Source organism: Bidens hawaiensis, unplaced genomic scaffold (assembly GCF_021521415.1).
Source record: "Bidens hawaiensis isolate Kalapana, Puna unplaced genomic scaffold, B.hawaiensis_p1.1 tig00035468_1, whole genome shotgun sequence".
NCBI lineage: Eukaryota > Viridiplantae > Streptophyta > Magnoliopsida > Asterales > Asteraceae > Bidens > Bidens hawaiensis.
The window spans coordinates 115,944-141,030 of NW_027505370.1; the positions used below are offsets into that span (position 1 = coordinate 115,944).

General features: G+C 34.8%; 2 protein-coding genes across 3 annotated transcripts; one reads left to right on the plus strand and one right to left on the minus strand.

The window, feature by feature from the left end:
• Positions 1-3,057: 3,057 nt before the first annotated feature.
• On the minus strand, positions 3,058-10,786 carry LOC143612742 (pre-mRNA-processing factor 39-1-like). 2 transcript variants are annotated; one of them, XM_077086653.1, is made up of 14 exons: positions 10,652-10,786; positions 9,389-9,728; positions 9,175-9,287; positions 8,720-8,949; positions 8,084-8,251; positions 7,514-7,877; positions 6,890-7,033; positions 6,157-6,309; positions 5,939-6,055; positions 5,250-5,330; positions 5,009-5,158; positions 4,140-4,427; positions 3,484-3,609; positions 3,058-3,404 (listed from the first exon to the last, which is right to left on the minus strand). In XM_077086653.1, the coding sequence occupies exons 2-14, from the start codon at positions 9,705-9,707 to the stop codon at positions 3,282-3,284; spliced, it is 2,376 nt and encodes a 791-aa protein (XP_076942768.1). In that variant the 5' UTR covers positions 9,708-9,728; positions 10,652-10,786; the 3' UTR covers positions 3,058-3,281. The 2 variants fall into 2 exon arrangements, with proteins under 2 accessions (XP_076942768.1, XP_076942770.1); XM_077086655.1 differs by lacking the exon at positions 10,652-10,786 and having other exon boundaries at positions 9,389-10,005.
• A 3,914-nt stretch (positions 10,787-14,700) lies between these two features.
• Positions 14,701-16,258, plus strand: LOC143612735 (large ribosomal subunit protein uL14). Its single transcript, XM_077086647.1, has 3 exons — positions 14,701-14,768; positions 14,846-15,130; positions 15,967-16,258. Exons 1-3 carry the CDS (start codon positions 14,756-14,758, stop codon positions 16,089-16,091), a joined length of 423 nt encoding a protein of 140 aa, XP_076942762.1. The 5' UTR covers positions 14,701-14,755; the 3' UTR covers positions 16,092-16,258.
• The last annotated feature ends 8,829 nt before the right edge of the window (positions 16,259-25,087 follow it).

Genomic DNA, 25,087 nt, shown 5'->3' on the forward strand with positions numbered 1-25,087 from the left:
ATAGCCAAACCAACCAAGCTGGCTGGTCAATCTCCATCGATTGGTTATTCCTTTCCGTTCGTATCTCTTTCTCCAATTTCGGTCTCGATTAGTTCACAAGATTGAATGGCCAATTCTCCTCCGGACCCTCGATTCGATTGTTTTTTAAGAAGGTAACCTGATGACAGTGCGCATGTAGCCTAAAATTGGACGCGTAACTCGTGCCAAGCCAGGTGCGTATAATCGAAGATTGAACACGCGTAACCAGATGGGAATGTACATTCCTGACATTAAAACATGCTTAACCAACACCACACGTGTAATTCATGCGGATTAACGGTGTAGGGCGTTGGGTTGAGCCCTTACCAAGATTGGGTTATGTGCGTTACGTGGTGTTGGACACGTGTTTATTGCCCCCGGTACATGTAAACAACAGTATCTGTATAACATGTAATGAAAATTAAAAAGCAAACCTAAAATAATCATTAATTTGAAATAAATTATTTTTTTTTAAACCAACCCGTTTTAGCCCCAACCTCGTTCCAACTCGACAACATTATGACCTAGCCCCTTTCTACTCGAACCCGAACCAAATTAACCATTTTTTTGTATTGACTCATTCCAATCCTAATGTACTTTTATAAATGACCCGAGCTCGCCCGACTCGACATGTTACCCGTTTCCAAATGGTAAGCACGTAATATGCTAACATTTTAAAACTAAAAAATATAGCAATATCATACTCAAATTAAAGAGAATTAAATGCTCGTTTTTATGATGTTTTTTTTGAAAAAATGTTAACGTGTGAAAAAGTTATGACCCTTAAAAAGTCATGGGGTGGTTAGTTTTGAATTATGAGGAATATATGTAACTATGATTAAACTTTACAAAAAAAATAGTGCAATTGAAGGACCAAAGTTGTAAGTATATTTTGAAAAAAATGAAAGTAACATTTGTGAGTAAAGACTTAAATACCCTTAATATCTATATTTTTTTATGCATTATGTGTTGTATATAAAGCAATGAGTTTGGGGCCTCTTAAATTTAAGAGGTCTCTAACTCATTTTTTATATATTGTATAGATATGGATGTATATATATCACACACACATTTGAATATAATAATAATAATAAAAGAAAACGGATGAAGTTCGACAAATCCCCCCCCCCCCCCCTTTCCCAAAATCGCCCCTTTTGTAGCCCAGGAGGGCGGTGTTCACCAAAAAAATCGCCCCAAATCGACCTTTTTGTCGCCCCACTACACAAAGCCTTATGGATGAATTTTGGGATATGCATTTTCACTTTTATATCGGTTGTAAAATTGTATAATGTATTATTTGATTCAATGTTAGTTGGGTGTTTAAACGGTATATATGTTATTAGTTTGTTTAAAGTTATTTGTTAGGTTTTTTTAAATAAATTTTCCTTTTTTTAAGAACATCACCAAATACATTTCTTATTTTAATTTATTTAATTCTATGACAATGAAAATTTAGAACTATAATAACTGGAAATAGTGAATTAGTGGATTACCTAAAAGCAAAGAACAATAAAAGTAAAAAGAAAATGTTTACAAGGACGATTCTAGTAAACAATAGCTACGTTTCAGGTAATTGGTTTATGTATCAACAATACGTCAATACTCGTTCGAAATTTTCCGGTTTCTGGGCCTTTTGAAAACTAGTCTCATATACGGATACTAGCTTTGAGTGTTTTGGTGTTTGTCATCCCTACTTCTACTTTGTTAACCAACTCTTTTAATTCGATTTTGTTTTAACGCTATACGCTCATAGATAAGGAACCGCCGCGTACAAAGGATCCCCAAGTCTAGACATCCGTTTACGAAGGATCCCTCGTGCCCATACGATTGTTTACGAAGAATCGCGTATGTTAGGTCGTTTGCAAAGTATCCCTCATGTCTGTCTACACGTTAGTTTACAAAGAAATCCCCGGATACGTTTACATGCACATGAAATGAATAACGTGACAGGAAGGTGGTGTATACTGTATAGTGTATACAAGGTAACAACTCTTTCATAGAGATACAACACCCTAAACATAGCAAATTTGTTAATTACAGTTAAACAAAACTTAATGGGTTGATTAGATCAGCCAAACCACTAAAAAACGGTTATGTTAAGCAATTTAAAGTGGCTTTTTAGAATGATAAACATGAATAGAAAACTAGAATATCATTGAGCAGAGTTTGATTAACTAAAACCTACCCACCACAACCCCACACTAGACGTGCACAAAAAAACCGGTTCCGGAACCTAACCGGTGGAACCGAACCGGAACCGGTTCCAGTTCCAACCCGGTTGGAACAATACCCGGTTTGGGTATTTTTGTACCCGAAAATCGTACCAGGTTCTCCTATTTGTATGTCAGTACCAGTTCCAACCCGGTTCCTACCCGGTTCTTAATTGGAACCGGTTCGGTTCGTACCCGGAAAAACCGGTTCCGAAGGGTTTTTTTTGAAGGGTCAAACAAAAGTCAAACTAGCCGTTGGAACCGGTTCCAACGGTAATATAGCCGTTGGAACCGGATTTTTAGACACCAATTAGCCGTTGGAACCGGTTCATGAGACACAAATCGTAATGAACCTAAACATCGGGGCATCTTGTTGTTTCGATCACCATAACAACGTCATCATTGGTTGCCATTTGTTGTCGGTTTAAGGTTAATTGTGGTTTGGAGTGTGTTTTATAGTTTTGGAAGTGGTTTAACAAGTAAACAAACAAACCTTGCTATTCATAGTAAGAAAATAACCTATTTATAGTTAAAAAACCGGTTCCAACGGTCAAAAACGGCTATATAGCCGTTGGAACCGGTTCCTAACGGCTCTAATTTTTAAATTTCAAAAAAAACCGGTGGAACCGGTTTTTACGTAAAAACCGGTTCCGGTTCATACCCTACCCGGTTCTTAAAAGTTCGCATATCTGGGCATCGGTTCGGGTCGGGAACCGAACCGGTTCTTGATTGGAACCGGTGCCATTTTACAACCCGGTGTAAAAAAACCGGTTTGGAACCGGTTCGGGTTTTCCATTTGAACCCGATTTGTGCACCTCTACCCCACACTACAAAAAAGAATTTGTTTAGATGCAACTCAAGCAAAGGAAATCCAGTAACAAATCACGGAAATTTAACAATGTATTTAAACAAAAACATACGACCTACATTAACCTATAGCCGCCTGTCGGGCGAATTACTCATGCTCTCTTTATGCCTGCCAATTAATCCTATTTCGCAGACAAAAAGCAACCAAAATGCAACAGACTTTTGGTTAACTTATTGGTTGATATTTTAATAATAGGTGCCATAGTAGGACTGAGGAGCAACAGCTGCAGCAGGTTGCTGAGCTGGTGCCAATGTTGGTGGCGGTGCCACTGCTGCAGCATCCGGTTGTGCATAAACTTGTGGAGCAGCCTGCAGGCGTCATAAGTTTGTTAGTATTGACGGGAACATTCATTACAGGAAGATATAGTTGTGCAAAACCTATGATTACCTGGACTGGGTACGTTGCAGGATAGGCGGCATAAGCGGCTGTGGTGGCGGCGGCTTGTGGAACAGAAGTTGGGGCTTGTGGTTGAGCATATGTGCTTCCATAAGCATTGTACGTGCCATAAGCAGCCTAAAAATTATATCAGAAAGTTAACAAGATATGCATTTGTAAAAGTAGATTTTATGTGACATGTCATTTATCACTGAAGATCGGCTCGCTAAAAACTCAAATCAAGCCGAGCTTAAAAAAGCTCAAGCCAAAATTGGAGCTCACTTAACAAACGAGCTCGAGCGCGAGCTTCGGATGCTGAGCTTGACTAGACTCGTGAACCTAAACAAGCCAGTTATTTATTAAAATATAGTAAGTTTTATTTTAGATACAAAAATATAAAATTCCAAAACAATTAATATTTACAAAACTATGATAAATGTTACTAAATAACATCTATTTTGTTACTTGTATACAACTACATTACAATTTTATATAAATAATAATATATGAACATAAATGGAATAACTAAATATTTATGAAGTAAGAAAAAAAGTCAAGATCGAGCTTGAAAAAATATTTGCAGGCCGAGACAGCTTAGGAAAGTTCATGGTCGGCTCGTTTACACCAACAAGTTTAGATAAAAGTTAATGATTAGTTAATAATGATACCTGTTGGTTATAGGCTGCGGGCCATTGTTGCCCTTGAGCTTGTGTGGCCTGTGGCCAAGCTTGAGCCTGGACACCATAACCTGTGGGCCACTGGTTCTGTGTGCCTGGATAAGCTGATGGAGCAGGTGAAACACCACCAGTTTTAGCAAGCTTTGCTATGTCTGAAACTAAATAACTGTCCATGTTCCGTTTCTTGGTTTCCAAGGCATTTTTGTGATGTAAAAAGAGCTTAGCATGCCTATTGTCAGCCTTCTTGATGGTCTGTGTATCCCCAAAAAGATCCAAAAACTGTAGAATATATTTTCAATGTCACGTAAAAGGATCCATGATTGAACGGGTCAGATATATTACAAGTCGGCTTGGGTTGTGTCAGATTTATTACTTTTAGCCTATGAACTTTTGCTGAAATTGAACAAAGGTCCTTGGATTTTATTTATTTTTTATTTTTTATTGAACAAAGGTGCTTTTCCTTGTTCCTTTAAAAAAGTTCAAAAAATTAATCATGCATAGAACAACAAATTATTTAATTCTAGGGACATTATTGTTAAACTCAAAAATAAATTAAAAGACTTAGGCAAGCAAAATTAAAGTATGCAAACATACTTACGTTCATATTTAATGAAAGCCCATAAAAATATTCAAAAAATGCCCTTATTAGAAACAAAACAATTACTGTGATAATTATGTTTATAAAGCAATATATTATATCTTATATTATAAGATTTAAGAGTTTGTATGTTACAAAAAAACCATGGACAACCTTCAACCAATTTGACCCGATCCTCTTTATAGCTTTTGATTCTTATTTGGCCCGTTGAAGATGAGAGCACAGCCCACATAAATATTACAAAAAAATACAATAACATTACCTCTAAGAAAATGCTAGACAACTCCTCTCTCTCAACGAAACTTGCAGGATTTAAATTATCAGGACCAGGAGCTATGAACTTCTCAACTAACGAGTCTAGACGATCAATTTGTTTTGGACGTGATTGAATTGATTCCATATGGATTAAAGCCTGAACCAAGAGAACACATATGCATGCAAGTAATTATACAAGGAAAAAATAAAAGAAACAAATTTGAATGAATGCAGACAAAGATATAGACCTCTAAAAGTGGTTTTGAAGGTTGAGTAGTCTCCAGGGCTTGATCTAGAACCTCCCTTGCTTTTTCAACCCTTCCCAAAACCTGCCAGCAATGTAATAATTAATATTAATTTGGTATACACATAATAATAACAAAGAAAACATATATAATACATACATATATATACACACACAATGTACATTTTAAGATTTTTTTTATGTCATAATTAATGACCGGCACACATCTACACGCTATTTAAGATTTTTATTTATATGAGAATAGTCAGAATACTAAGCCAGTAATTCAGTCAATGTACGACCAACAGGCCTGTAAACGTACCAAATGAGCACTAACCAGAACATGTTCATGTCCATTCACTTAACTTTAACCGAGCACGAACACAAATAATTAATCGAACGAACTTTTCTGTTCATGATCGTTCGTTAAAAATCTAAACGAACAGTTCACTAACGTAAATGAACACAAACACAAACAAACATAATTGAACAAACATAAACAAACTTTCACGAACGTAAATGAGCTACAGAACATGCGTTCATGTTCATCCGTTAATTAAATAAACAAACTTCCTGCCAGATGGTTCACTGAACGTTCGTTTACAGGCCTAACAATCAACATTCAAGATAATTTTTCAAACGACACACAAAAGTAGTAAATAACAGAAGATGCATGATGTAAAGAGGGCATACCAAGTACAAAAATCGAGAATACTGTGCAAACAAAAATGGCAAGGCCTGAGAATGTTCTTTCCCTTTCTCAATTGCAATCGTCTGTTCATATAAAGAACAAGCATCTTCCGGATTCCCCTAAATTATTTAAAAAAAGAAAAGAAACCAATTAGTTCATGCGAAATGAGACTAAAGTGGCACACTACAATGACAGGTTTAACCAATTAAGTAAAGTTTACCAGGCGATGTTCCATGTTAGCATGCTTTATTATAGCTTCAAGAAGACCAGGGGAAATTTCAGCGTGCACAAGCTGATAAGATGCACGAGCACCTGCAATATCTCCACCTTGCTCTTTAAACCGGGCAGCAAATAAGTGAATCTCTGGTTGCCTCTGCAGAACCAATCAGGTACCAAAAGTTTGTTAAATGTAAAACTGTAAAAAACGATATTCGGGAAAACAGTATTTAAGACACTTAAGTTACATATATTAGCACACTCAGACACTCAGTCCCTCTTCTATAGATTTACGTTTTCTTGAAGTTCTATAAACTCAAGACGACAAGTATGTATTGTTCAAACCAAATTCATACTCTAGAACACTCAACAATGAAAGCAAGACCTAAATAATATCAACTGTATATACTAATGTCTGTGCCCTTGAAATATATAAGGGTGGTTTGGTCATTTTGTTTAGATTAGGGGCTAAAAATTAAAAATAAATATATAAACAAACCCAAAATTATGAAATCTATTTTGTGTTCTTTCGTGTCCTTGAGTAAATGAATTTGAATTGTTTTTTTGAATCATTAATATAAACAGGAGATTAAAGATGTGGGCATTTTGGTCATTTTACTTGAGTAAGAAACTGAAAGTGCAGAAACGTCAAAGTAAAGATGTCCTAACCACAGGGACAATATCTATAATAGCAAAATTCTTCAGACACGGTGGATATAATATTTATAACTATGTACCTTTATAAACACTTGTGTGGCACGAACAAGGGCATTTTCAGCAAGATCCATGCTCCCACTAGCTTCCATGCACAAAACGTATCGTATCCAGTACTCGGGATAGTTAGCACACGCAATTAAACATCTTTCATACAACTTGACAACCTGATTCAAAAAAATAACATCATGTACCCAAAAATAATGACAGTTATTTGTAAAAAATAAAAAAAATATATATTATAAAACTGAGAGAGCTAAGAAGAAACACAAAAGAGATACTCAGGTGGCGGAACAGGGAGGCCCCTCAAAAATGAAGAGGGACCCACCTTGCCTCGCAGATAGATGATTAAGTAAGAACACACCTGCATAACATAACATTGCAACTTTTAACAAATAGTTTTTACCATTCAACACATGATCAACTATGAACCCAGAATCTCCACTCACAAAAATTAGGGTTTGAAGTACTTAGCCTTATTATAGCAACCAAATGAGACACCCACGCTTCATCCAACCAGTTTAGCCGATTAATCATATGAGCAGCAGATATTACTTAACTGTAAGTCAATGTATTAACAGGGACAACTAAAGGGACAAACCAAACATAAAAAGTCAACATTTGATGGTCAAAAACTTGATTTTTACCTTATTGAAGTCATCACATCCTTCGATAAAATTAAGATAATTATGCCAATTTTCGAGCTCTGCAGCATTAAGCGGTCGAACATGAAAATAGGGCCTCCTGAGAGCAGTTTCAAAATCAATTATCTTGGATTCGAATTCTTTAGCCTTCTTATACAGCTCTTCTCTAATGGCAATGTAACCTTCCAATTCCTCAGCTTCTGTCAAACATGTATTTGCAGGTTTAGAAGATTGATCCACTGTATTTGGATTAATTTCCCCCTCGGTTTCTTCATTATTAACCTCCCCTTTAGTATTTTCTGCAGCTGCAACTTCCTCAGGAGTTCTTAACTCTGATAAAGGACGACTTGCTACCAAATCCCTGAAACTGTAAATTGTACCAAAATCGTATGAATATGCGGGCAATGAATAAACAAACTGATGACAAATTTATCTTGCTTAAAAAAACTTTAATCTGGTGAACAAAACAACCACTTAGTGAGAAGGCATATATCTAAAAGATTATTTCAAGTTTAACACATTTCATGGCATTCAAGATCATTGATAAAAAAATAACAATAACAGTGCAGTTACCTGTTGAAATAGCGGTCCAACTGCTGATTTGGATGTTCTAGTATCCGTGTGTATATCATAGCTAGATTGGACCACTGCTGCTGCTGAAACTCATATTCGATATACTTATCCCATAAAGGGAAAGATAGATAATCAGTTCCAACATAAGCTAATCCACGTTCAAATAGCCTGAAAAAACATATGAAAACTGAGTTACAATTCCTAAATTAATAAATAAAATAACATCTAAGATGTTCGTAAGGGCATCATGGATGCAGCAACATAAAAAAAACACAGGCCTGTTTGGTAACACTTAAAACTCCGATTTATGCTCGTGTTCTCTGTGATGTAAATACCAAAGGTGTGCAAAAAACCAAATTAACCGATGAAACCAAACCGACATAACCAAACCATACCAAAAAACAGCGGGCAGGTTTAATGATTTTCTGAAAACCGACAATAGTGGGTCGGTTATGGTGAACAAGGTTTCCATACCGCCTAAACCAAACCTAACCAAAATCGCCATAGCCAATAAGTTACAGTTATAGATTAACCGGACATCTAGGTTATGGTTAAGGTTTTGGGCTAAATCCGACCCAAACTGACCCATGCACGTCACTAGAAAATACAACTGTAAATATTACAATCAGATATTACCTCCTTACTGTATCAGGATCCCCATAGGTGTTTATGGCAAAAACACAATAGTGCAGCCACATATCTACAGAATATGTTACTCCATGCACTGCACGTTCATAAACCTCAACAACTTTGTCCAAAAATCCCAAACGAGCTTCATGATCAGCATATTTCTTCCAATAACCATAACACAATGGAAATTCAGCTAAAAAGGTATCATAAACTTTCCGAATCTTCAAAATATTATCCTGTTCAAAAATGAAATATACTTATTATGTAATGACAATCAACAACCAGTCAATAAATCATTTTTAAACTTGCTCCAAATTAAAGCTCAGGTCCATAGTTATAACATACTTATAGACTTGCATTCTGCTAGGCTTGAAGAAACAGCAGGCACAAAATACGTGTTAGAACAAATAATGCTGGCTTTATTTCTAATTGAATTTGTTTGTTATAATACTACAGGGTACCTCAGCTGTTTTCTCAGTTTCTTCAATTAAAGCAGTCCAGGCATTAAACTCAAATGAATTTGCATTTACTATGCTCCACAATCGCTCTTCTTCAGGTGATAATGCAGCTACAACTGCCATGAAAAGAAGAGCAGTTAAAAAATGATGCACAATTTTTCTCAAAATCAGTTTTAGGTTAAATTCAGCAAAAAAAAAAAAAGTGACAAAACCATACCAGAACCATCCTCCAGCTGGTTTGCAGATGCTGAATTATGATCATATGAACCAACACCATTCTCACTTGCACCACCAGCTGTCATGGTTTTTCCATCAGCGACATCATTCCCGTTGACAGAAGAATGGTAAGCAGCATTCCCACCAAGATCTTCATGGCTAGAATTTACATCTGTAACCTCTGATTTTCCAGCAGCATCATGTGAGATGGCATTTTCTGCATCCATAGCATTGGTACCAGTAGAAGTAGCCAAATCACCATACTCAGTGGCAGAATAGGGAACAGATGTTTGAGCAACTACTGTTTCGTTATCTCCCATAGTGAGAATATTGTCTTAAACCTGTAATGAAGAAAATAACCAAAGTAACTAAACAAATGTGTAAGCAACACTGACACGGACCCTATTCATCAGCCGATAAAGCTCTATTCTGCAACATTTTATCAACTCTTAATGCAAACCCCAGTAACCATCCCGAGCGCATGAGATCACATCAGATGTAGCAAGGCAATTCCCTGATGCGCTCTAAATCTCATAATGCGTGTGATACGGTCTGATACACGCATTTACGAATTAAAGTGAGTTTTTGCATAGTACCTATACCTTATGCATAGGCTACCTGTACGCATAGAGTTAAAATGCTTATTTAGGTTAAGTAAAACTTCTTTGGTGATACTGTAGCTTTATTTTCAATTGACTTATTTTAATCTCTTGCTTTTTAGTATTTAAAAGTTAAAATTTTAAAATGCTATCTATTAAAAAAAATAGTCTTTTCTAATAAGAAACGCCTCACGTATGTGATGCGTCCGCATATCGTATCGCGCGTAGGTTTTTTGGATCAAAACGCATCGAAATACATCGCGCGATTTAAAGCCATGTAGCCAATTAACCATGCCGTTGTGGTTTAAGCAAAAAAAAGACTACTACGTTAAGCATACAAACTACAAACTACAAATGTTATATCTTATAATTGATTAAAAAACTATCAGAAATCGTCATATTGAGCCACACCTATTCAATGTGCACCGGTTCAACATAAATTAATTACAAATCGTCCATTATAAACCCTAAAACGTTATATTGCAATAACACATAGAAACAGAGATGCGGCTACTGGAATCGAGTAAATGAGTAATTGATACCAATTGAATAATAAGCAATCGATGAATCACTTATAAGAGAAATAACAGCATCTACGTAATAAATAGGTATAATCTGATCTAAAACCCTAAATTTGAGCATAAAACAAAGAGTTCGAAGATTACTCAGAGAAAGAGGTGATAAGAGGAGAGTTCAATCGGAAGAGACGGCGGTGTACGACGGCGAGGGTGACGGAGGGAGTAGTGGCGAGAGATGACGACTAGCGGCTGGATGGAGAGTGCGTGTTGCCAATCAATATTATTATTTATGCCCTAATAATAATAAATAACCAAACATACCGCTTGTCCGTAACTTACTTTATCGTATCATATAATAATATCATGCACCCCATGTTATATTTGTTATATTAAGGTTTTCGGTAACGAGTAATTACACTAAAAGTCACTATCTTTTCATTTTCCTTAACTTTGATAATAATCTTTTCTACAATTAATATTATCTCTTTCATTTACTTATAATGAATAGTGTTTTTTTAAATTTATTCATGAATATGTTCGTGTTCTCTCCCTTACTCTCACAATTACTCAATAAAATGTAGACAACACATTCACATATTTATTAAGAAGTTGATGGGAATGCTCTAAAAATAAAATAAAGAAATAAATACATAAATCATTATATACGTTTGTTACTATTTTTGTTACGCTAGGACATCCTTTACGTTTTTTTTTTCTTCCAATTTTCATCATTTACCTCTAAGATATCGTTTTTATCACTTACATGTAATAATAAGAGTTTTGGATAAAAATCTGCTAAGGATCCAGTATCTAAATTCGTAAATGTGAGGTATAGTGCTAATTTGATAATATTGGATGCGTTATCGTAATTTGTGTGAGCGCAGTGATTTGATCACGAGGGAAAAAGCCCTTAACCAAGATAGTCTTACTTCGGTCAAAACTTATCAAGGTAATCTCTGGTCGAACTTCCTCGGTCAAGGATTAACTAAGTAATCGTTGGTCGATTCTTTTCGGTCAAAGATCAACAAGGTAACCTTTGGTCGATGAGTATGTGATTATCGTGGTCTCCGACACAAAAAACCCTCGGACGGTGAAACTATCACCGTCAAGTATATTGATAAATAAAGGTGGTTACAAGTGTTGTGGAGTTGATGATCGATGTTACAAAGTAAGCTAGTGCGTAGAGAGAATTATGTGTTCTGCTCTAATATATGTGATATTACATGTGTCCTAACTTATCACAATCTCCCTTATATATAAAAGATAATAACTCAAGGGAGTTATGATTAATAAAGACTATTAACTAATAATCCCTAAAAATCCGTCATGTCTTCAATATAATCGTAACAGCCACTTTGACCACGTGCTCCAGCACTCAGGCTGCGAAATAGGTGGTAGACCAGGCCTTCTAGCAGTTACACTTATTAAATATCAGCCTTCATATAAGATACAACCGTTAATAACAGCAAATACCGAGGATCCATGATCCTGACATAGCTCCGGAACTCTTCAGAATGATAATTAATCCAGACACGTCAATATCTTCTTGACTGCAATTTAGTGGATAGACTGAGTCTTCTAACCGTTATACCTGCTAAATATAAGACCACACATGAGAACAACCGTTAGTAAATAATAAGTACTGTGGATCCTTGATCCTGACGGGATCTAGAACACACGCTAAGGATAACTGATCCAAAACATATGCCAGGATAACATATCCACAATGTCAAATTTCTGTGCACTAACAATAAGTATGATATAATTACTTCTGACCTAATAAGAATACTAAATATGGTTGATTAATGTATTGAACGCTACATTTCTAAATTGAATTTTAATAATCCTATCATTGTAATTAAGAATATTGTTAAATGACAACTTAACAAAAGTCGCATTTGCTCGTATTTGGATAAGAAATGCTTGTTTGGTTTTATATGCTAAATTAATTTATTGCTGCTTTGAATTAATAACATACGATAAAAAGTAAACATTCAAAAACATGTAACATCTGGTTTCAAACCTAAAGAATTGTACCACAAAATTTTAACATTAAACCGTAAATGATAAAACAAGATCTACATGGAGATTCACACAACATTTTCTGGTTTTCATATGCAGCTTATCGCGGTTATGCCATATATCATTACAACTGCTAGTAACAATTACATTCTTTTTTTTAATCATTTTCCACCCCTTGCCACATCTTCTAGCTCCACTTCATATTTCTTCCTTCGCGTTTTTGGAATACCCACTTGTTTGTGATGAGTTGGTGGATTGATGGCATAGCGAACTTCGGATCTCAACCATAAAGGCTTTCCATTAAATCTTGAAATTGTAGACATTTTCCCATGTTTCCAACTTGTAAACTGGTAGCACCCAAGATTCCAATATCCCAACCTTTTACCATAACTTGACATGTTCTAAAATTGTTGCCACTCCATGTTTGCAATGCAATCTTGTCTTATACAACTATAGGTTTTTTGTGTTACATACATAACACGTTGATTACTATCACGACCAAAACCAACTTCGTAATGTTCTCCTCCATTCCAGACAACTTGATATTTGGAAGCATCTTTTTGTACGGCTTCAAACAACTTGGTTGTCGGTGTTAAAGGGCTATCGCTTTTGTCAATCACTTGCGATACATTAGAAATTATTCTCATGAGATATTCTCTTGTGTACCGTGATGCGGTGATTATTAGCTTACTTTGCCTTTAAAGAGCTTGGAATTCAGAGCTTCACACATATTGTTTGTGTCCATCTGTTTACATCAAATGCATTTTCATTACACGAGATACATAAATTTATATAATATACTAGCATTGGATACATGAAATTGAAATAAAGCCTTATTTTTATGGATCATTGGTTTCAATAACCACTCAATCAAAAATTAAGGATCAAACTAAGAACAATAGTATATATAACATAGAGTTTTTTATTACGGTTGCTACCCGTAAATGTTGGGATTCAATCGATCATATACCTCGATGAATATGACCAGGCTTAACGTTTACGTGAAACAACACACACATACGTATTACAATTTACAACTTAGGGTATGGACATACACGGTCCTTATACTAAATACAATGACACTTTAGACTCTCAATATAACTATTATATATTCACATGTACAACCCTAAAACTTGTAAAAACAATTATCTCCGGCCGTGAGATCTTTGGTACCCATAAATGTGCATCATGATTCATTTTTTCCATGTCTTTCATTGTCCTTTCAAACTATACAATAATTGTTAAGATTGCAAGTTTTATAATATATCTTTACATGCTTTACCCTTAAAAAGACTTTAATATAGGAAAATTAATATTATATCTTTTATTTTTATTTGAGTTTAAATTTTTTATCGTATTTAGTTTCCAATTTGAATTATGATTATCAACTATATAATGCGAGCTAGAGTTTATTATAGTTTATTGTTAATTTAATTTTTGATTAAATTTAATTGAAAAGAACTTAGTTCTTTGAACCATGATTGCTACGACCATTCGGAGTTGTTCTCCAGTGGTTCTTACTGAAGAACTGGATTATCCTGAATTTTCCTCACCTTATTATGAATCATCTCCAGTTTTTGAAGAACCAAGCCTTCCGTCATATACCGAATCCAAATTCTCTTTCCATATGACAATTCAAACGGGCCATAAGGATTAGTCCGTAGTTCGGAAGCTCACACAATCAGTCCACGTTTGTGGATTTTAGGTATAACATAATGGTAACAACTTGAAAGCCTATTTCATTTCACTAATTGTTTTAGTTCCGGTATTGTAACTACGTTGACAAAAACCAACCGAATTCGCCTGAACTGGGACCGAAAACGCTCAGGCTTGACAAACTCCCGAGCTTTACCAACCGTAGTGCATTGGTTATTATTATATTTTAGTTCGTCGCATTTTTTTTTCAATGCCATCACCTTCGATTATGACCGAATTCATATCGGTTCCCAATCACAACCCAGGTTTTTTCGTTCGCCACGAGTTTGATTGTTGACTTCATTTTATTTGTTTCGGTGCCTTAAATTGATACCGACATTGTTGCGCCGGGTGTGATACCTAGATTGTTACACATTAAAATTTCGACTTAATTATTTCAATAAAAAAAGCCCAAACAAAATTTTACTTGGGCCAAGCCCAAAATAACAAAACCCTAGAAAACCATTTCACTTTCATCCACCATATAAAACCCCAAACTCTGAAACCCTAATTTCTTTTGCAGCAGTGTCAACAATGTCGAAGCGAGGTACTTCAAACCCTAACCTCAATCTCCAAAACATAATCGATCTTCATGAAATATTAACTCTCAATTGTTGATTTCAGGTCGCGGAGGTTCCGCCGGGAACAAGTTCCGGATGTCACTGGGTTTGCCAGTGGCGGCAACAGTGAACTGCGCGGATAACACCGGCGCGAAGAACTTGTACATCATCTCAGTGAAAGGAATCAAAGGACGGCTTAACCGGCTTCCGTCGGCTTGTGTTGGCGATATGGTGATGGCTACGGTGAAGAAAGGTAAGCCGGATCTCAGGAAGAAGGTTATGCCGGCGGTTATCGTCAGGCAACGCAAGCCGTGGCGCCGAAAGGACGGTGTTTTCATGTACTTTGAAGGTTAGTTTTAATTATTATTTGGTTCTTAAAGTATATAGATGTATTATATGTTCATTTTATGTATTTTAATGTTACAAGTTTTTGTTGTTTTTTTTAAACTTATATGGACTGTATTTGTAATATATATTGTGATATACTTGTATGTTTAGGAGCTATTTTTATTTTAAATGATACTGAAATATGAATTGTTAAATGTTTTCTTTGAAATAATAGGGGAAAGTTAATCTACAAATTAAATTAACGTGAGAATTGAGTAGAGTAGTTATATATACAAGTAGAGTATCATAGAGAAATTCTATAATGTAATTACATAAATACTCTACTTTTATATATAACTTTTCTACTTGATTCTCACAAATAGCACGTTAATATCATTTATATTGTTGTAAATTATCTTGTTTTGATTACATTTTTATTTAAAATTTGCTCATGTGTAAATGTTTTAGCTGTTTGATGTTGAAATTTGTTGACAATTTTAATTGTTTTTATTGATTAAGGTCTTTGACTATATAATTTGTTTAGTGTTTCATTTAATTGTGTTTGTTGTTAGTTGTTACTTACCTGTATGTAACTATTATTTAATTGAATCATTTTTTAACTGTATGTTGCATTTTCTTGCCTTTGTGCTGATATATTCATTCATTTTAGTTGGGTTAGTTAAATATTTTAGTGATGGTAAATATTCACGTGTGTTGGAAAAGCGGGTCACATGGTGATACACTCACAGCATGCGTAGGATTTTTTTGTTTGACTAAACGTATTGGAGCGCGTTTTGCAATTCAAAACCGAGCTCATTTATTGATTTTACAAATTCTGCTTCTGATGTTCTCGTGCAGACAATGCTGGTGTTATTGTCAACCCCAAGGGAGAAATGAAAGGATCTGCCATTACTGGACCAATCGGAAAGGAGTGTGCTGATTTGTGGCCTAGGATTGCAAGCGCTGCGAATGCCATTGTTTAGGCTTTTTCTTTACTATATGATACTTATGTTAGTCGGTTTTGTTTTTCTGTTTGTTTTATCAAATGATGTTTGATGTTTATGTTAGAAGACATGGATTGTTATGCTTTTGGTGGTTATTTGTTATGTTTTAATTTGGTATTTGAGTCTTTTTACTTTAGTTATATTCATTTACTTGATTTACCCAGCAAAACAGTTTATATATCCCAGCTGTTCTTAGTGCTAGAGGTGCGCAAAATCGGGTATTCTTATGAACCGGAACTGGGTAAGAACTGGAACCGGGTATTGTCAACAAAACTCAAAATCGGGTTCGGGTAGGAACCGGTTCCGTGTATAATCGGGTATTTGACCGGTTTCATCAGGTTTTTTATAAGTTTTGGGTAGGGTAGGGTCAGGTTTTGACTGGGTATTGGTGAAACAGGTTCTACCGGGTCGGTTCTGGTTTGGGTGCTGTTTTTGGGGAAAAACCAAAACCTGGTTGTGCCTGCGGGTAGGGTAGGGTCTGGTTCTCGGTAGGAACCATCAGGTCGAGTTTGGAACCAGTTTTTTTGTGCACCTTTACTTAAGTTTAACTTACACGAACTGAATTGTTGATAAGTGTTACTGTTCTATGATTAACACCATTGTGTGATCACTCTAAACAAACGATTTTTTAAAAAACATAGTTGTCTATTTAATAATTGCAATGTTTTAGAAATATGTGATCGTGAACTCTTTGCACCGTTGGTCTTGATGTGTACTAAACTGTTTTTTTATTTTATTAAGTCTTTTATGATGGCAAACAAGAACCGAGTTTAAAACTTGAAAGACCTGCTTTTTAAGTTAAGAAAAGCTTGAGTTTGCCCAACTAAATCAAGCCTACTTGTCTTGTTTGTTTTAGCAAGCTGAAAAGTTGTTCTAGTTCGGCTTATTAAAACTTAAAGCTAGCTTTATTTTTTTTGGGTTACAAGTTTAAATATTCTGAATTTTTTTAAGCGTTGCTTAAAATAGTTACTTTCATTTGCTTGTATTTGAAATGGTAAGTATGGTTTACTACTTTACCTGTTTAAGTGAGTCAAATTGAGATTACATGTTTGTAATTTGCTTAACGGTACCAAATACTTTTCGACGGCACCGCCTATTTACCCTCCTATGAAAATTCATAAATCTACAATTGTATTTCAACATGTAATAACTCATCTGGTTCTTGACTTGACAACAGACATGTTAATATGTATTGAAGGAAATGTAAGCTCTCCCTCTCTCTTTAAACCATGTAAAGTTTATAATAAATAATAAAAAAAGTAATTTGATTATGCATAATACGTAATTAATATCTCATTAATTAAATGAATTAAGATTTAAATACAACCGTTGAAAATGTTCCAACAACTTTAATGATGTTACATCACTAACTACGTTAGGACCAAAGTGGACTTACACTCCACCTACACTAATCAAATTCCATGATGGGGTGCAAACGAGCTGAGTTACTCGTGAGCTACTCGAGATCGACTCGTTAAAAAGCTCAATCGAGTCGAACTTAATCGAGCTCGAGCATGAGCTTTACTTATTGTTGCTTGAGCTGGATCACGGGCCTAAATGAGCCCGTCATTTATATAACTTTTAAAAAAAAATATATATGTTATGTAAAAATAAATAAAATTAACTAAATATTATATATTATTTTATACATAAAATTATAATAGAAAAAAATATAAAAATAATTATAATTCTAAAAAAATAATTGATAAATAGTAAACAAGCCTAGTCGAGCTTAGGCTTGGCTCGACTCGTTTTCACATCTAATTTCATGGTACTTTTTATTATTTGACCTTTTTTTAAGAAAAGGAGAAATAAATTCTTCATAATTTACCACAAATCAATAGACAAATTCGTAACTCAAGCTTATATTCAAGATATAAATTTTTTTTAAATCACATTTTTTTAAATAACCTTGAATGGACCACGCAAGGAGTTGATCATGGCTCTAGAGATAGGAAAACGACATGTCAATACCAATATAGATTCATCTCATCCCAACATATCGAATTATGCGTGGTCCCAATTTATGAGCATAAATTCTATGTCACTTCGAATTATGATTCTTTAAAATCATAGGAGAGCAATAACCGGTTGGTGAACTCAACAATGTGGAGGCGGAAGAGGAGGATCCATTGTGGTGACACCGACGCCATATTTGTTGTCGGCCAGAGGCGAGGTGGCGGTGTTTTGAAGCATCTAACACGGAGGTTTAAGTCACAATGGAAACACGCACTTGCACGACAAAGCGCAAGCGGAAACCACCATGGTTATGATCCTCATAGCTATTCTCAAAACTTTGATGATGGTTTCTTGTATGAGCATCTCTCTCATTCACTTACTTGATATGATAAGTGTCTATAAAAGAACATAGAATCATATATTTGATCCGTTTATATTGTCGGGTCAAAACCTGTCTATTCTAGTTTATCTAGTAACCTTCTTCTAGAGCTCCATTATATGTTATTTAACGTTTAATACCATTATATTGTATAAATAATCGAACACCTTTTTATTTGAAGCAAATTAACCGGTTTGGTCGCTTAAAATTTATATGTTTAGATTCATATTTTATGATTTATAAATTGCAATTTTTTTCCTGTTTGATTATGCAAATAAATATTCATGTTAATGGAATCATGAATTTTGTTTATTATTTTAGTTTTGATTGACTAGTTTGACTTGACAACTCAACCAACATGACTAGATTGTCGTTCCTCTAAACCATGGTTAGTGGTTTGACCTATAACTTTTGTTAAAACGGGCCACGAATGACTATAAACACCACTAAATATTACTAATATTATGTACTTTTTGCCTCCTCTACATTGATCATTTAACTTTACTAACCATTTAGCACTTTATTTTTAAGTATGATACGAGACTTGTTGAAATAGGTTATGAGTTTTAAAAAATGTGAAAAATGAAGATCGATGACTATATAGGTGAGTTTTTTGATTTAATGATTTGTAGAAAGGACACGATTATGCCAACATTTCCGCACTAAGAACAACCATGCCAATGCTCATAACTAATAGTGAAAACATCATCCACCAATATTATCAGTATAGCTAACAAACCTAACTTTAAAATTTCGACTCATCATGATGAAAAAAGTGTTATTTTTTTTCTCTTTTTTGAAATAAAGTATTTAACTTATTCTATAGAGTTCAGTATTAAAGAAAATACATAATAATAAAACATATAAAACAAAAATTTTGGTGTGCAAAAGTATACACACTATATTTATTATTCTCCGTCACTATTGCAACTATGTAATACTCTTTACCACATTTATAAAAGTACATAAAAGATGTTTATACCAAGAAAATTTTAAACCGGCAAACTCACATAGTCTCTAAACATACTCCTAATTTTACATAGTTCACTCTAAGACGATAAGACTAAAAAGAAACACGTTTTCACGCATCATGATAGCACTAGGTTACTGGTCTTTTGACTTACAAGTTGTTTACATTTTGTTTATACATATGCATATATAGACAACAATAACAACATGAAAACAACATGTTATATGTGAGTCAAAGATTGACTTTTGGTATAGTGTCTTGTTTTTAATGGTACATTTTGTGTTACATGCATAATAGATTTATTGAGGATTACACGTTTAAAAACCAGTGATTTGACATCTATATTATCATAATATATTTTAATACCATAGTTGGTCGATTTTAATAATAAATACACGTTAGCATTAAGCATGTTACTAAAATATGTACTCAATATGTGTATACTCCATAACCCCAAAACATTATTTTCTTAGATATAAAATAAGGATTGCAAATTATACATTTAATTTATGTTTCAGACATTTAATTTTTATTTTTGAATTTTGTCTTACATGTAGTTGCATTTGGCATGCGTGTAGGCACGCACTATAAACACTAACCTTATTAAAGTATTGAATACAATTATAAGTTATTATATTATATTGTATATTAATGATAAATATTGAATATTATCATGATGAAGAAATCTGGGTTTATGTTCTACCATGTGAGAGCTTCGTAACAAACTAAATCATGTCCGAAATGAAGATAAGATATCTAAGATATCAATGTTCAAAGTTGTGTGATTTGAACAAACCTTGTGTGATTTGCCGTACAACTACTCATGATTGAGTCACCATTCTCATGCACAAGCCATTTTGGTTGATGGTCTTCAACTAATGTCATAACTCATAATGTAGATGATGTTTTGGTTGGACCAAGTATTGGTCTTTAATTCGCAATCCAATAAGTAGATGAAGTTTTGGTTGGACCAAATTTAACGTGTTTATTGCACATTAATCTTGTAAGAATGTTTATACTCTATTTGAAATTAAAATAAACACTAAGGTTCTGTTTGGTATAGCGTAACAAAATGGATGAGGAAATGAAACGAACAAGGAAATATAAAAGATGATGTAATTGAATGAGCGAGGAAATAAAATAAACACTAAGGGTCCATATTATTAAAGAGATTGGTTGCAATTAACATGTTTATCTATTTGGATAATAATTTTGTTTAATTAGTTATCACAGTGACCCACAATATCACTTATTTGTCGATGATATAACCAGTGATCCATCGACAATATCCATCGATAATGCAGATGCTTATGATCCATTGACAATTTGTATTTGTATATATTAATAATAATATAATTGATGCAAATTTTATATTTGTGTTTAACAACTTGACACAAAAGAAATATCAAGTAACGCAATAAATGATACTTTGTTTCTTTTACGTTTCAATTTCATGTCCTTTATCTTTTCTTTACACTAATCAATGTTATGACATAAGAAAGGATGATTACGTATTTAAACAAATGGAATCTGTGAGATGAGTTGACCTTAAACATAAAGTTGTATAATCGTGTAACTAATCAATTATTGGCTAATTAAACACTCTAGCCAGATTATTTCTGATTAGTGCATCATTGTTGTATTGTTGCATATGCATTATATAGAATGATGTTTATGTATGTTATAAAGTTATAATCAAGTTGTAACCATGAGTACATAATAACCAAAACATTAGATCGTTTAGTTGATCATGTTCATGAAGTATAAATAAGATGATTATAAGAATAGTTACGATAAATATTATCTATACAGTAAATCACAACAAATATACCCGATGTAACATTCTTTCTAATTCGTTCCTACCCTATATTTTTCTCTTCCTAAAAAAACAAAGAATGGAGCTCAATTTAATGCTCATTTTTTGTTGATTTAATGCTCATCTTTTCAAGAGTTCATTTGTCGAAGGTTTTTGTTTCTGCTTTAAGTATATCTGGAATGCAAAATCAAAAATTAAGAATTCGACAACATACGTTATATCTGGAATGACAACACGACAACAAAAGTTACGACAACAATGACTAATGCTATGACTGTAGTTGATCTGGGCATCAAAAGAAAACCAAAAAGAGAAAGATTATCATTCCAAACGAGGGACGATAAAAAAAAGGTACAATGAATTATCATGATCTTTTGGTGATAACGACATAAAGTGATATGAATGTACAAGAACCTTACAACTCTAATAAATATGAAAATAAAATTAATACATACATATTATTATACATATAATTAAAATAACATTTATTAACATGATAAAAATCTATAAAAATAAAAACTTCTTATTTAGGAAATCTTCGGCTACGTGTTATACCCATCCAACCATCCCTCATCACTTACTTTCACCTCGACATCACACCACCGCCCCCTCCATCACTCAACTTATGTTATACACATCATTCACCACTCGTTATATTTTGTTTAATACTTTCTCTTAAATAAAGTTAGAAAATTATGTACAAGCCTCCATAATACATGTACAACCTTGCGTACCACGCGGCTAAAGTAAGTGATGAGCATAATGGTGACTACACTTACCACACAAAGTGAGTGATAAGATGAGAGGAGGGGGGGGGGGGGGGGGGGGGGTTTCTCGTGAAACCTACCACAGTATCTACATGTATAACACCCCCCCTTATAACAGTATAACCTAACATATTTTGATATACGATATTATGCACGTTTCATGTTTGTTATTGTATTTTTTAATCTTTGAATGATTAGCTCACACATCCACAACAATGCTCTATAACGTTACTTTTGAATTTAAACATTACATATTTATTTTCTGAGTAATTATACATCTCATTATAAAATAAATTACAACCCCAATACCTACAAATTACCCACTCTCACTTTGGTATATTCTATGTTCATGATTTAGAATCAAAACAGCAATTTATAAGCACCATATTAAATAAACCTGTTTCTTATTAAAAAACTAATATAATTATACATGGATGGAAAGGACAAAAATATGAATGTGGTCCAATTTGCCCCTTTGTGCAATGAAGAAGCACTCCAATCTAACATCACCTTATAAAAAAACAATTATATTCCACAACAAAAAGTTTCATATTCCATTGTCCATCATGCGCTTACCCATTTTCATGTAACGCGTTTCATCACAAACGCCAAGTAACTTTAATAAAAAGCTTACCTAATTAACCAATTTTAGACATAGCACTTGTACATAAATTTGATTAGATGTAGGAAAACAAAAAAGAACAGCATAACCGGCTTATGTGTCATATGTAAATTTATACAAACAAATAATCAGGGGCGAAACTTGGACACGAATATCGGGGGGCCGAACTAAAAATGTATAGAAAAAAATCATAAACGAGGGGCGGTCGGGCTCAAAATTTTGGCAAAAAACGGGTAAATTTACACTACGTACAAAAATTTTCGGACGAAAAACAGCTAGATTTACACTGTTGCACGAAAAAACAGGGGGGGCCGGGGCCATCCCTGGCCCTCAATATTCTTCTCCATTGCAAATAATTATGTGATTATCATACATCTCTACTTCAATCAATCAATCAATCAATCAATCAATCATACCCAGTAAAGTCCCACCAATAGCATAACTATAAGTAGGGTCTGGGGAGGGTGGGATGTAGGCACGCCGTACCTCTATCCACATGGATAAAGAGGTAGCTTCCAGAGAGACCCTCGGCTCTAACGTACATATGTATGAAGCAATACAAAGGAAATCAGAGTTCAAAAGTAGTAATAATAATAATAATAATAACAATAATAATGATATTAATACTATTTATGTAAAGAAAATATTATTATGGTGTGTGACTAAAATAAGGTAAATAGAAGCCCTAAGGTATTCTTTTCTCACTAAAAATCCTTAACTTTAATTCTACTTCTCCAAGAATCCTTATCCTCAACCATGTCCTCGAAGAGGTTTAGGTCTATCAAATCATGCTTAATCCTCTCATCCCAAGTCAATTTAGGTCGGCCTCTACCCCTTCTCCCCTCTATAGTAATGTTTTCTATGGATCTAACAGGATTCGTCGTTTGTCTTCTCCACATGTCCAAACCATCTCAATCTCCACTCTTTTATCTTGTCTGCTATGTTCGCCACCCCTAATCTCTCCCGAAACACGACATTTCTTATTCGGTCTAACCTTGTGTGCCCGCACATCCAACGTAGCATTCTCATTTCTGCTACCTCCATCTTCCGCACTTGTGCCTTCTTGATGGCCCAACAGTCTGTTCCATATAACATTGCAGGTCTAACTGCAACCCTATAAAATTTTCCCTTTAGTTTAGTTGGGAAACTCTTGTCGCACAATATACATGTGGCTGCTTTCCATCTACCCCATCCTACCTGAACTCGATGGGTCACATCACTGTCTAATTCCCCATCGCTCTGAACAAATGATCCTAGATACTTGAACTTCGTTACCTGCGGGACCACCTGCCATTCAATGGTAATCTGCGCATCCTCATTGTCATTTACCCCTCCAAAAGCACAGTGGAGGTACTCCGTCTTTGATCGACTAACCCTTAAACCTTTTGTCTCTAAGGCTGTTCGCCACTCCTCAAGTCTCATGTTTGGATCTTGTTTTCTCTCAGCAAGTAACACAATATCGTCTGCGAACATCATGCACCATGGGAGCGTCCCCTGAATCGACTTTGACAACTCATCCAAAGACTATTGCAAAAAGAAACGGGCTCAACGCTGACCCCTGATGAAGACCTACCTCTACAGGGAAGGAAATCAGTATCACCCACTGGCGCACGGACACTTGTTGCACTCCTGGTATACATATCCATAATTATCTTTATGTATTTCCTGGGTACTCCTCTACCCTCTAAGCACTCCCAAAGCACCTGTCGTGGCACACTGTCGTAGGCCTTTTCTAGGTCAATAAACACCATATGCAGGTCACGCTTCTTCTCCCGATATTTTTCCATCAATCTTCTTATAAGGTGTATTTCCTCTGTGGTGGAACGCCCCGGCATGAATCCAAATTGGTTCACCGTAACCCGAGTTTCTAGTCTAAGTCTAACCTCAATCACTCTTTTCCAGAGTTTCATAGTATGACTTAGTAGTTTGATTCCTCGGTAGTTACCACAACATTGGGCGTCTCATTTGTTCTTATAGGTAGGAACTACAACGTTGCTCCTCCATTGGTCTGACATCTTACCAGATTTAAGGATAATATTGAACATGGTAGTTAACCACATGACTCCTTCCTCTCTCAGACACTTCCACGCCTCGATGGGTATGTTGTCTGGGCCAACCGCCTTAGCCTTTCCCATCCTCCTAAGTGCAGGATGGGAAAGGCTAAGGCGGTTGGCCCAGCAACATACCCATCGAGGTGTGGAAGTGTCTGGGAAAGGAAGGAATCATGTGGTTAACTACCCTGTCAAATCTGGTAAGATGTCAGACCAATGAAGGAGCAGCATTATAGTTAAAATTAATTATATGTTGAACAGTCTTCTATTACTTTGTTTTCTAAACTCACTCCTATATTTATATGTTCGTCCACAAAGAAAATAGAACAACATCAGGGTAAACACTTGTTTTTAACCTATCTTGATAGCGTTGGACAACAAACCTTAGATATAAATCGAGTTACTTAGTAT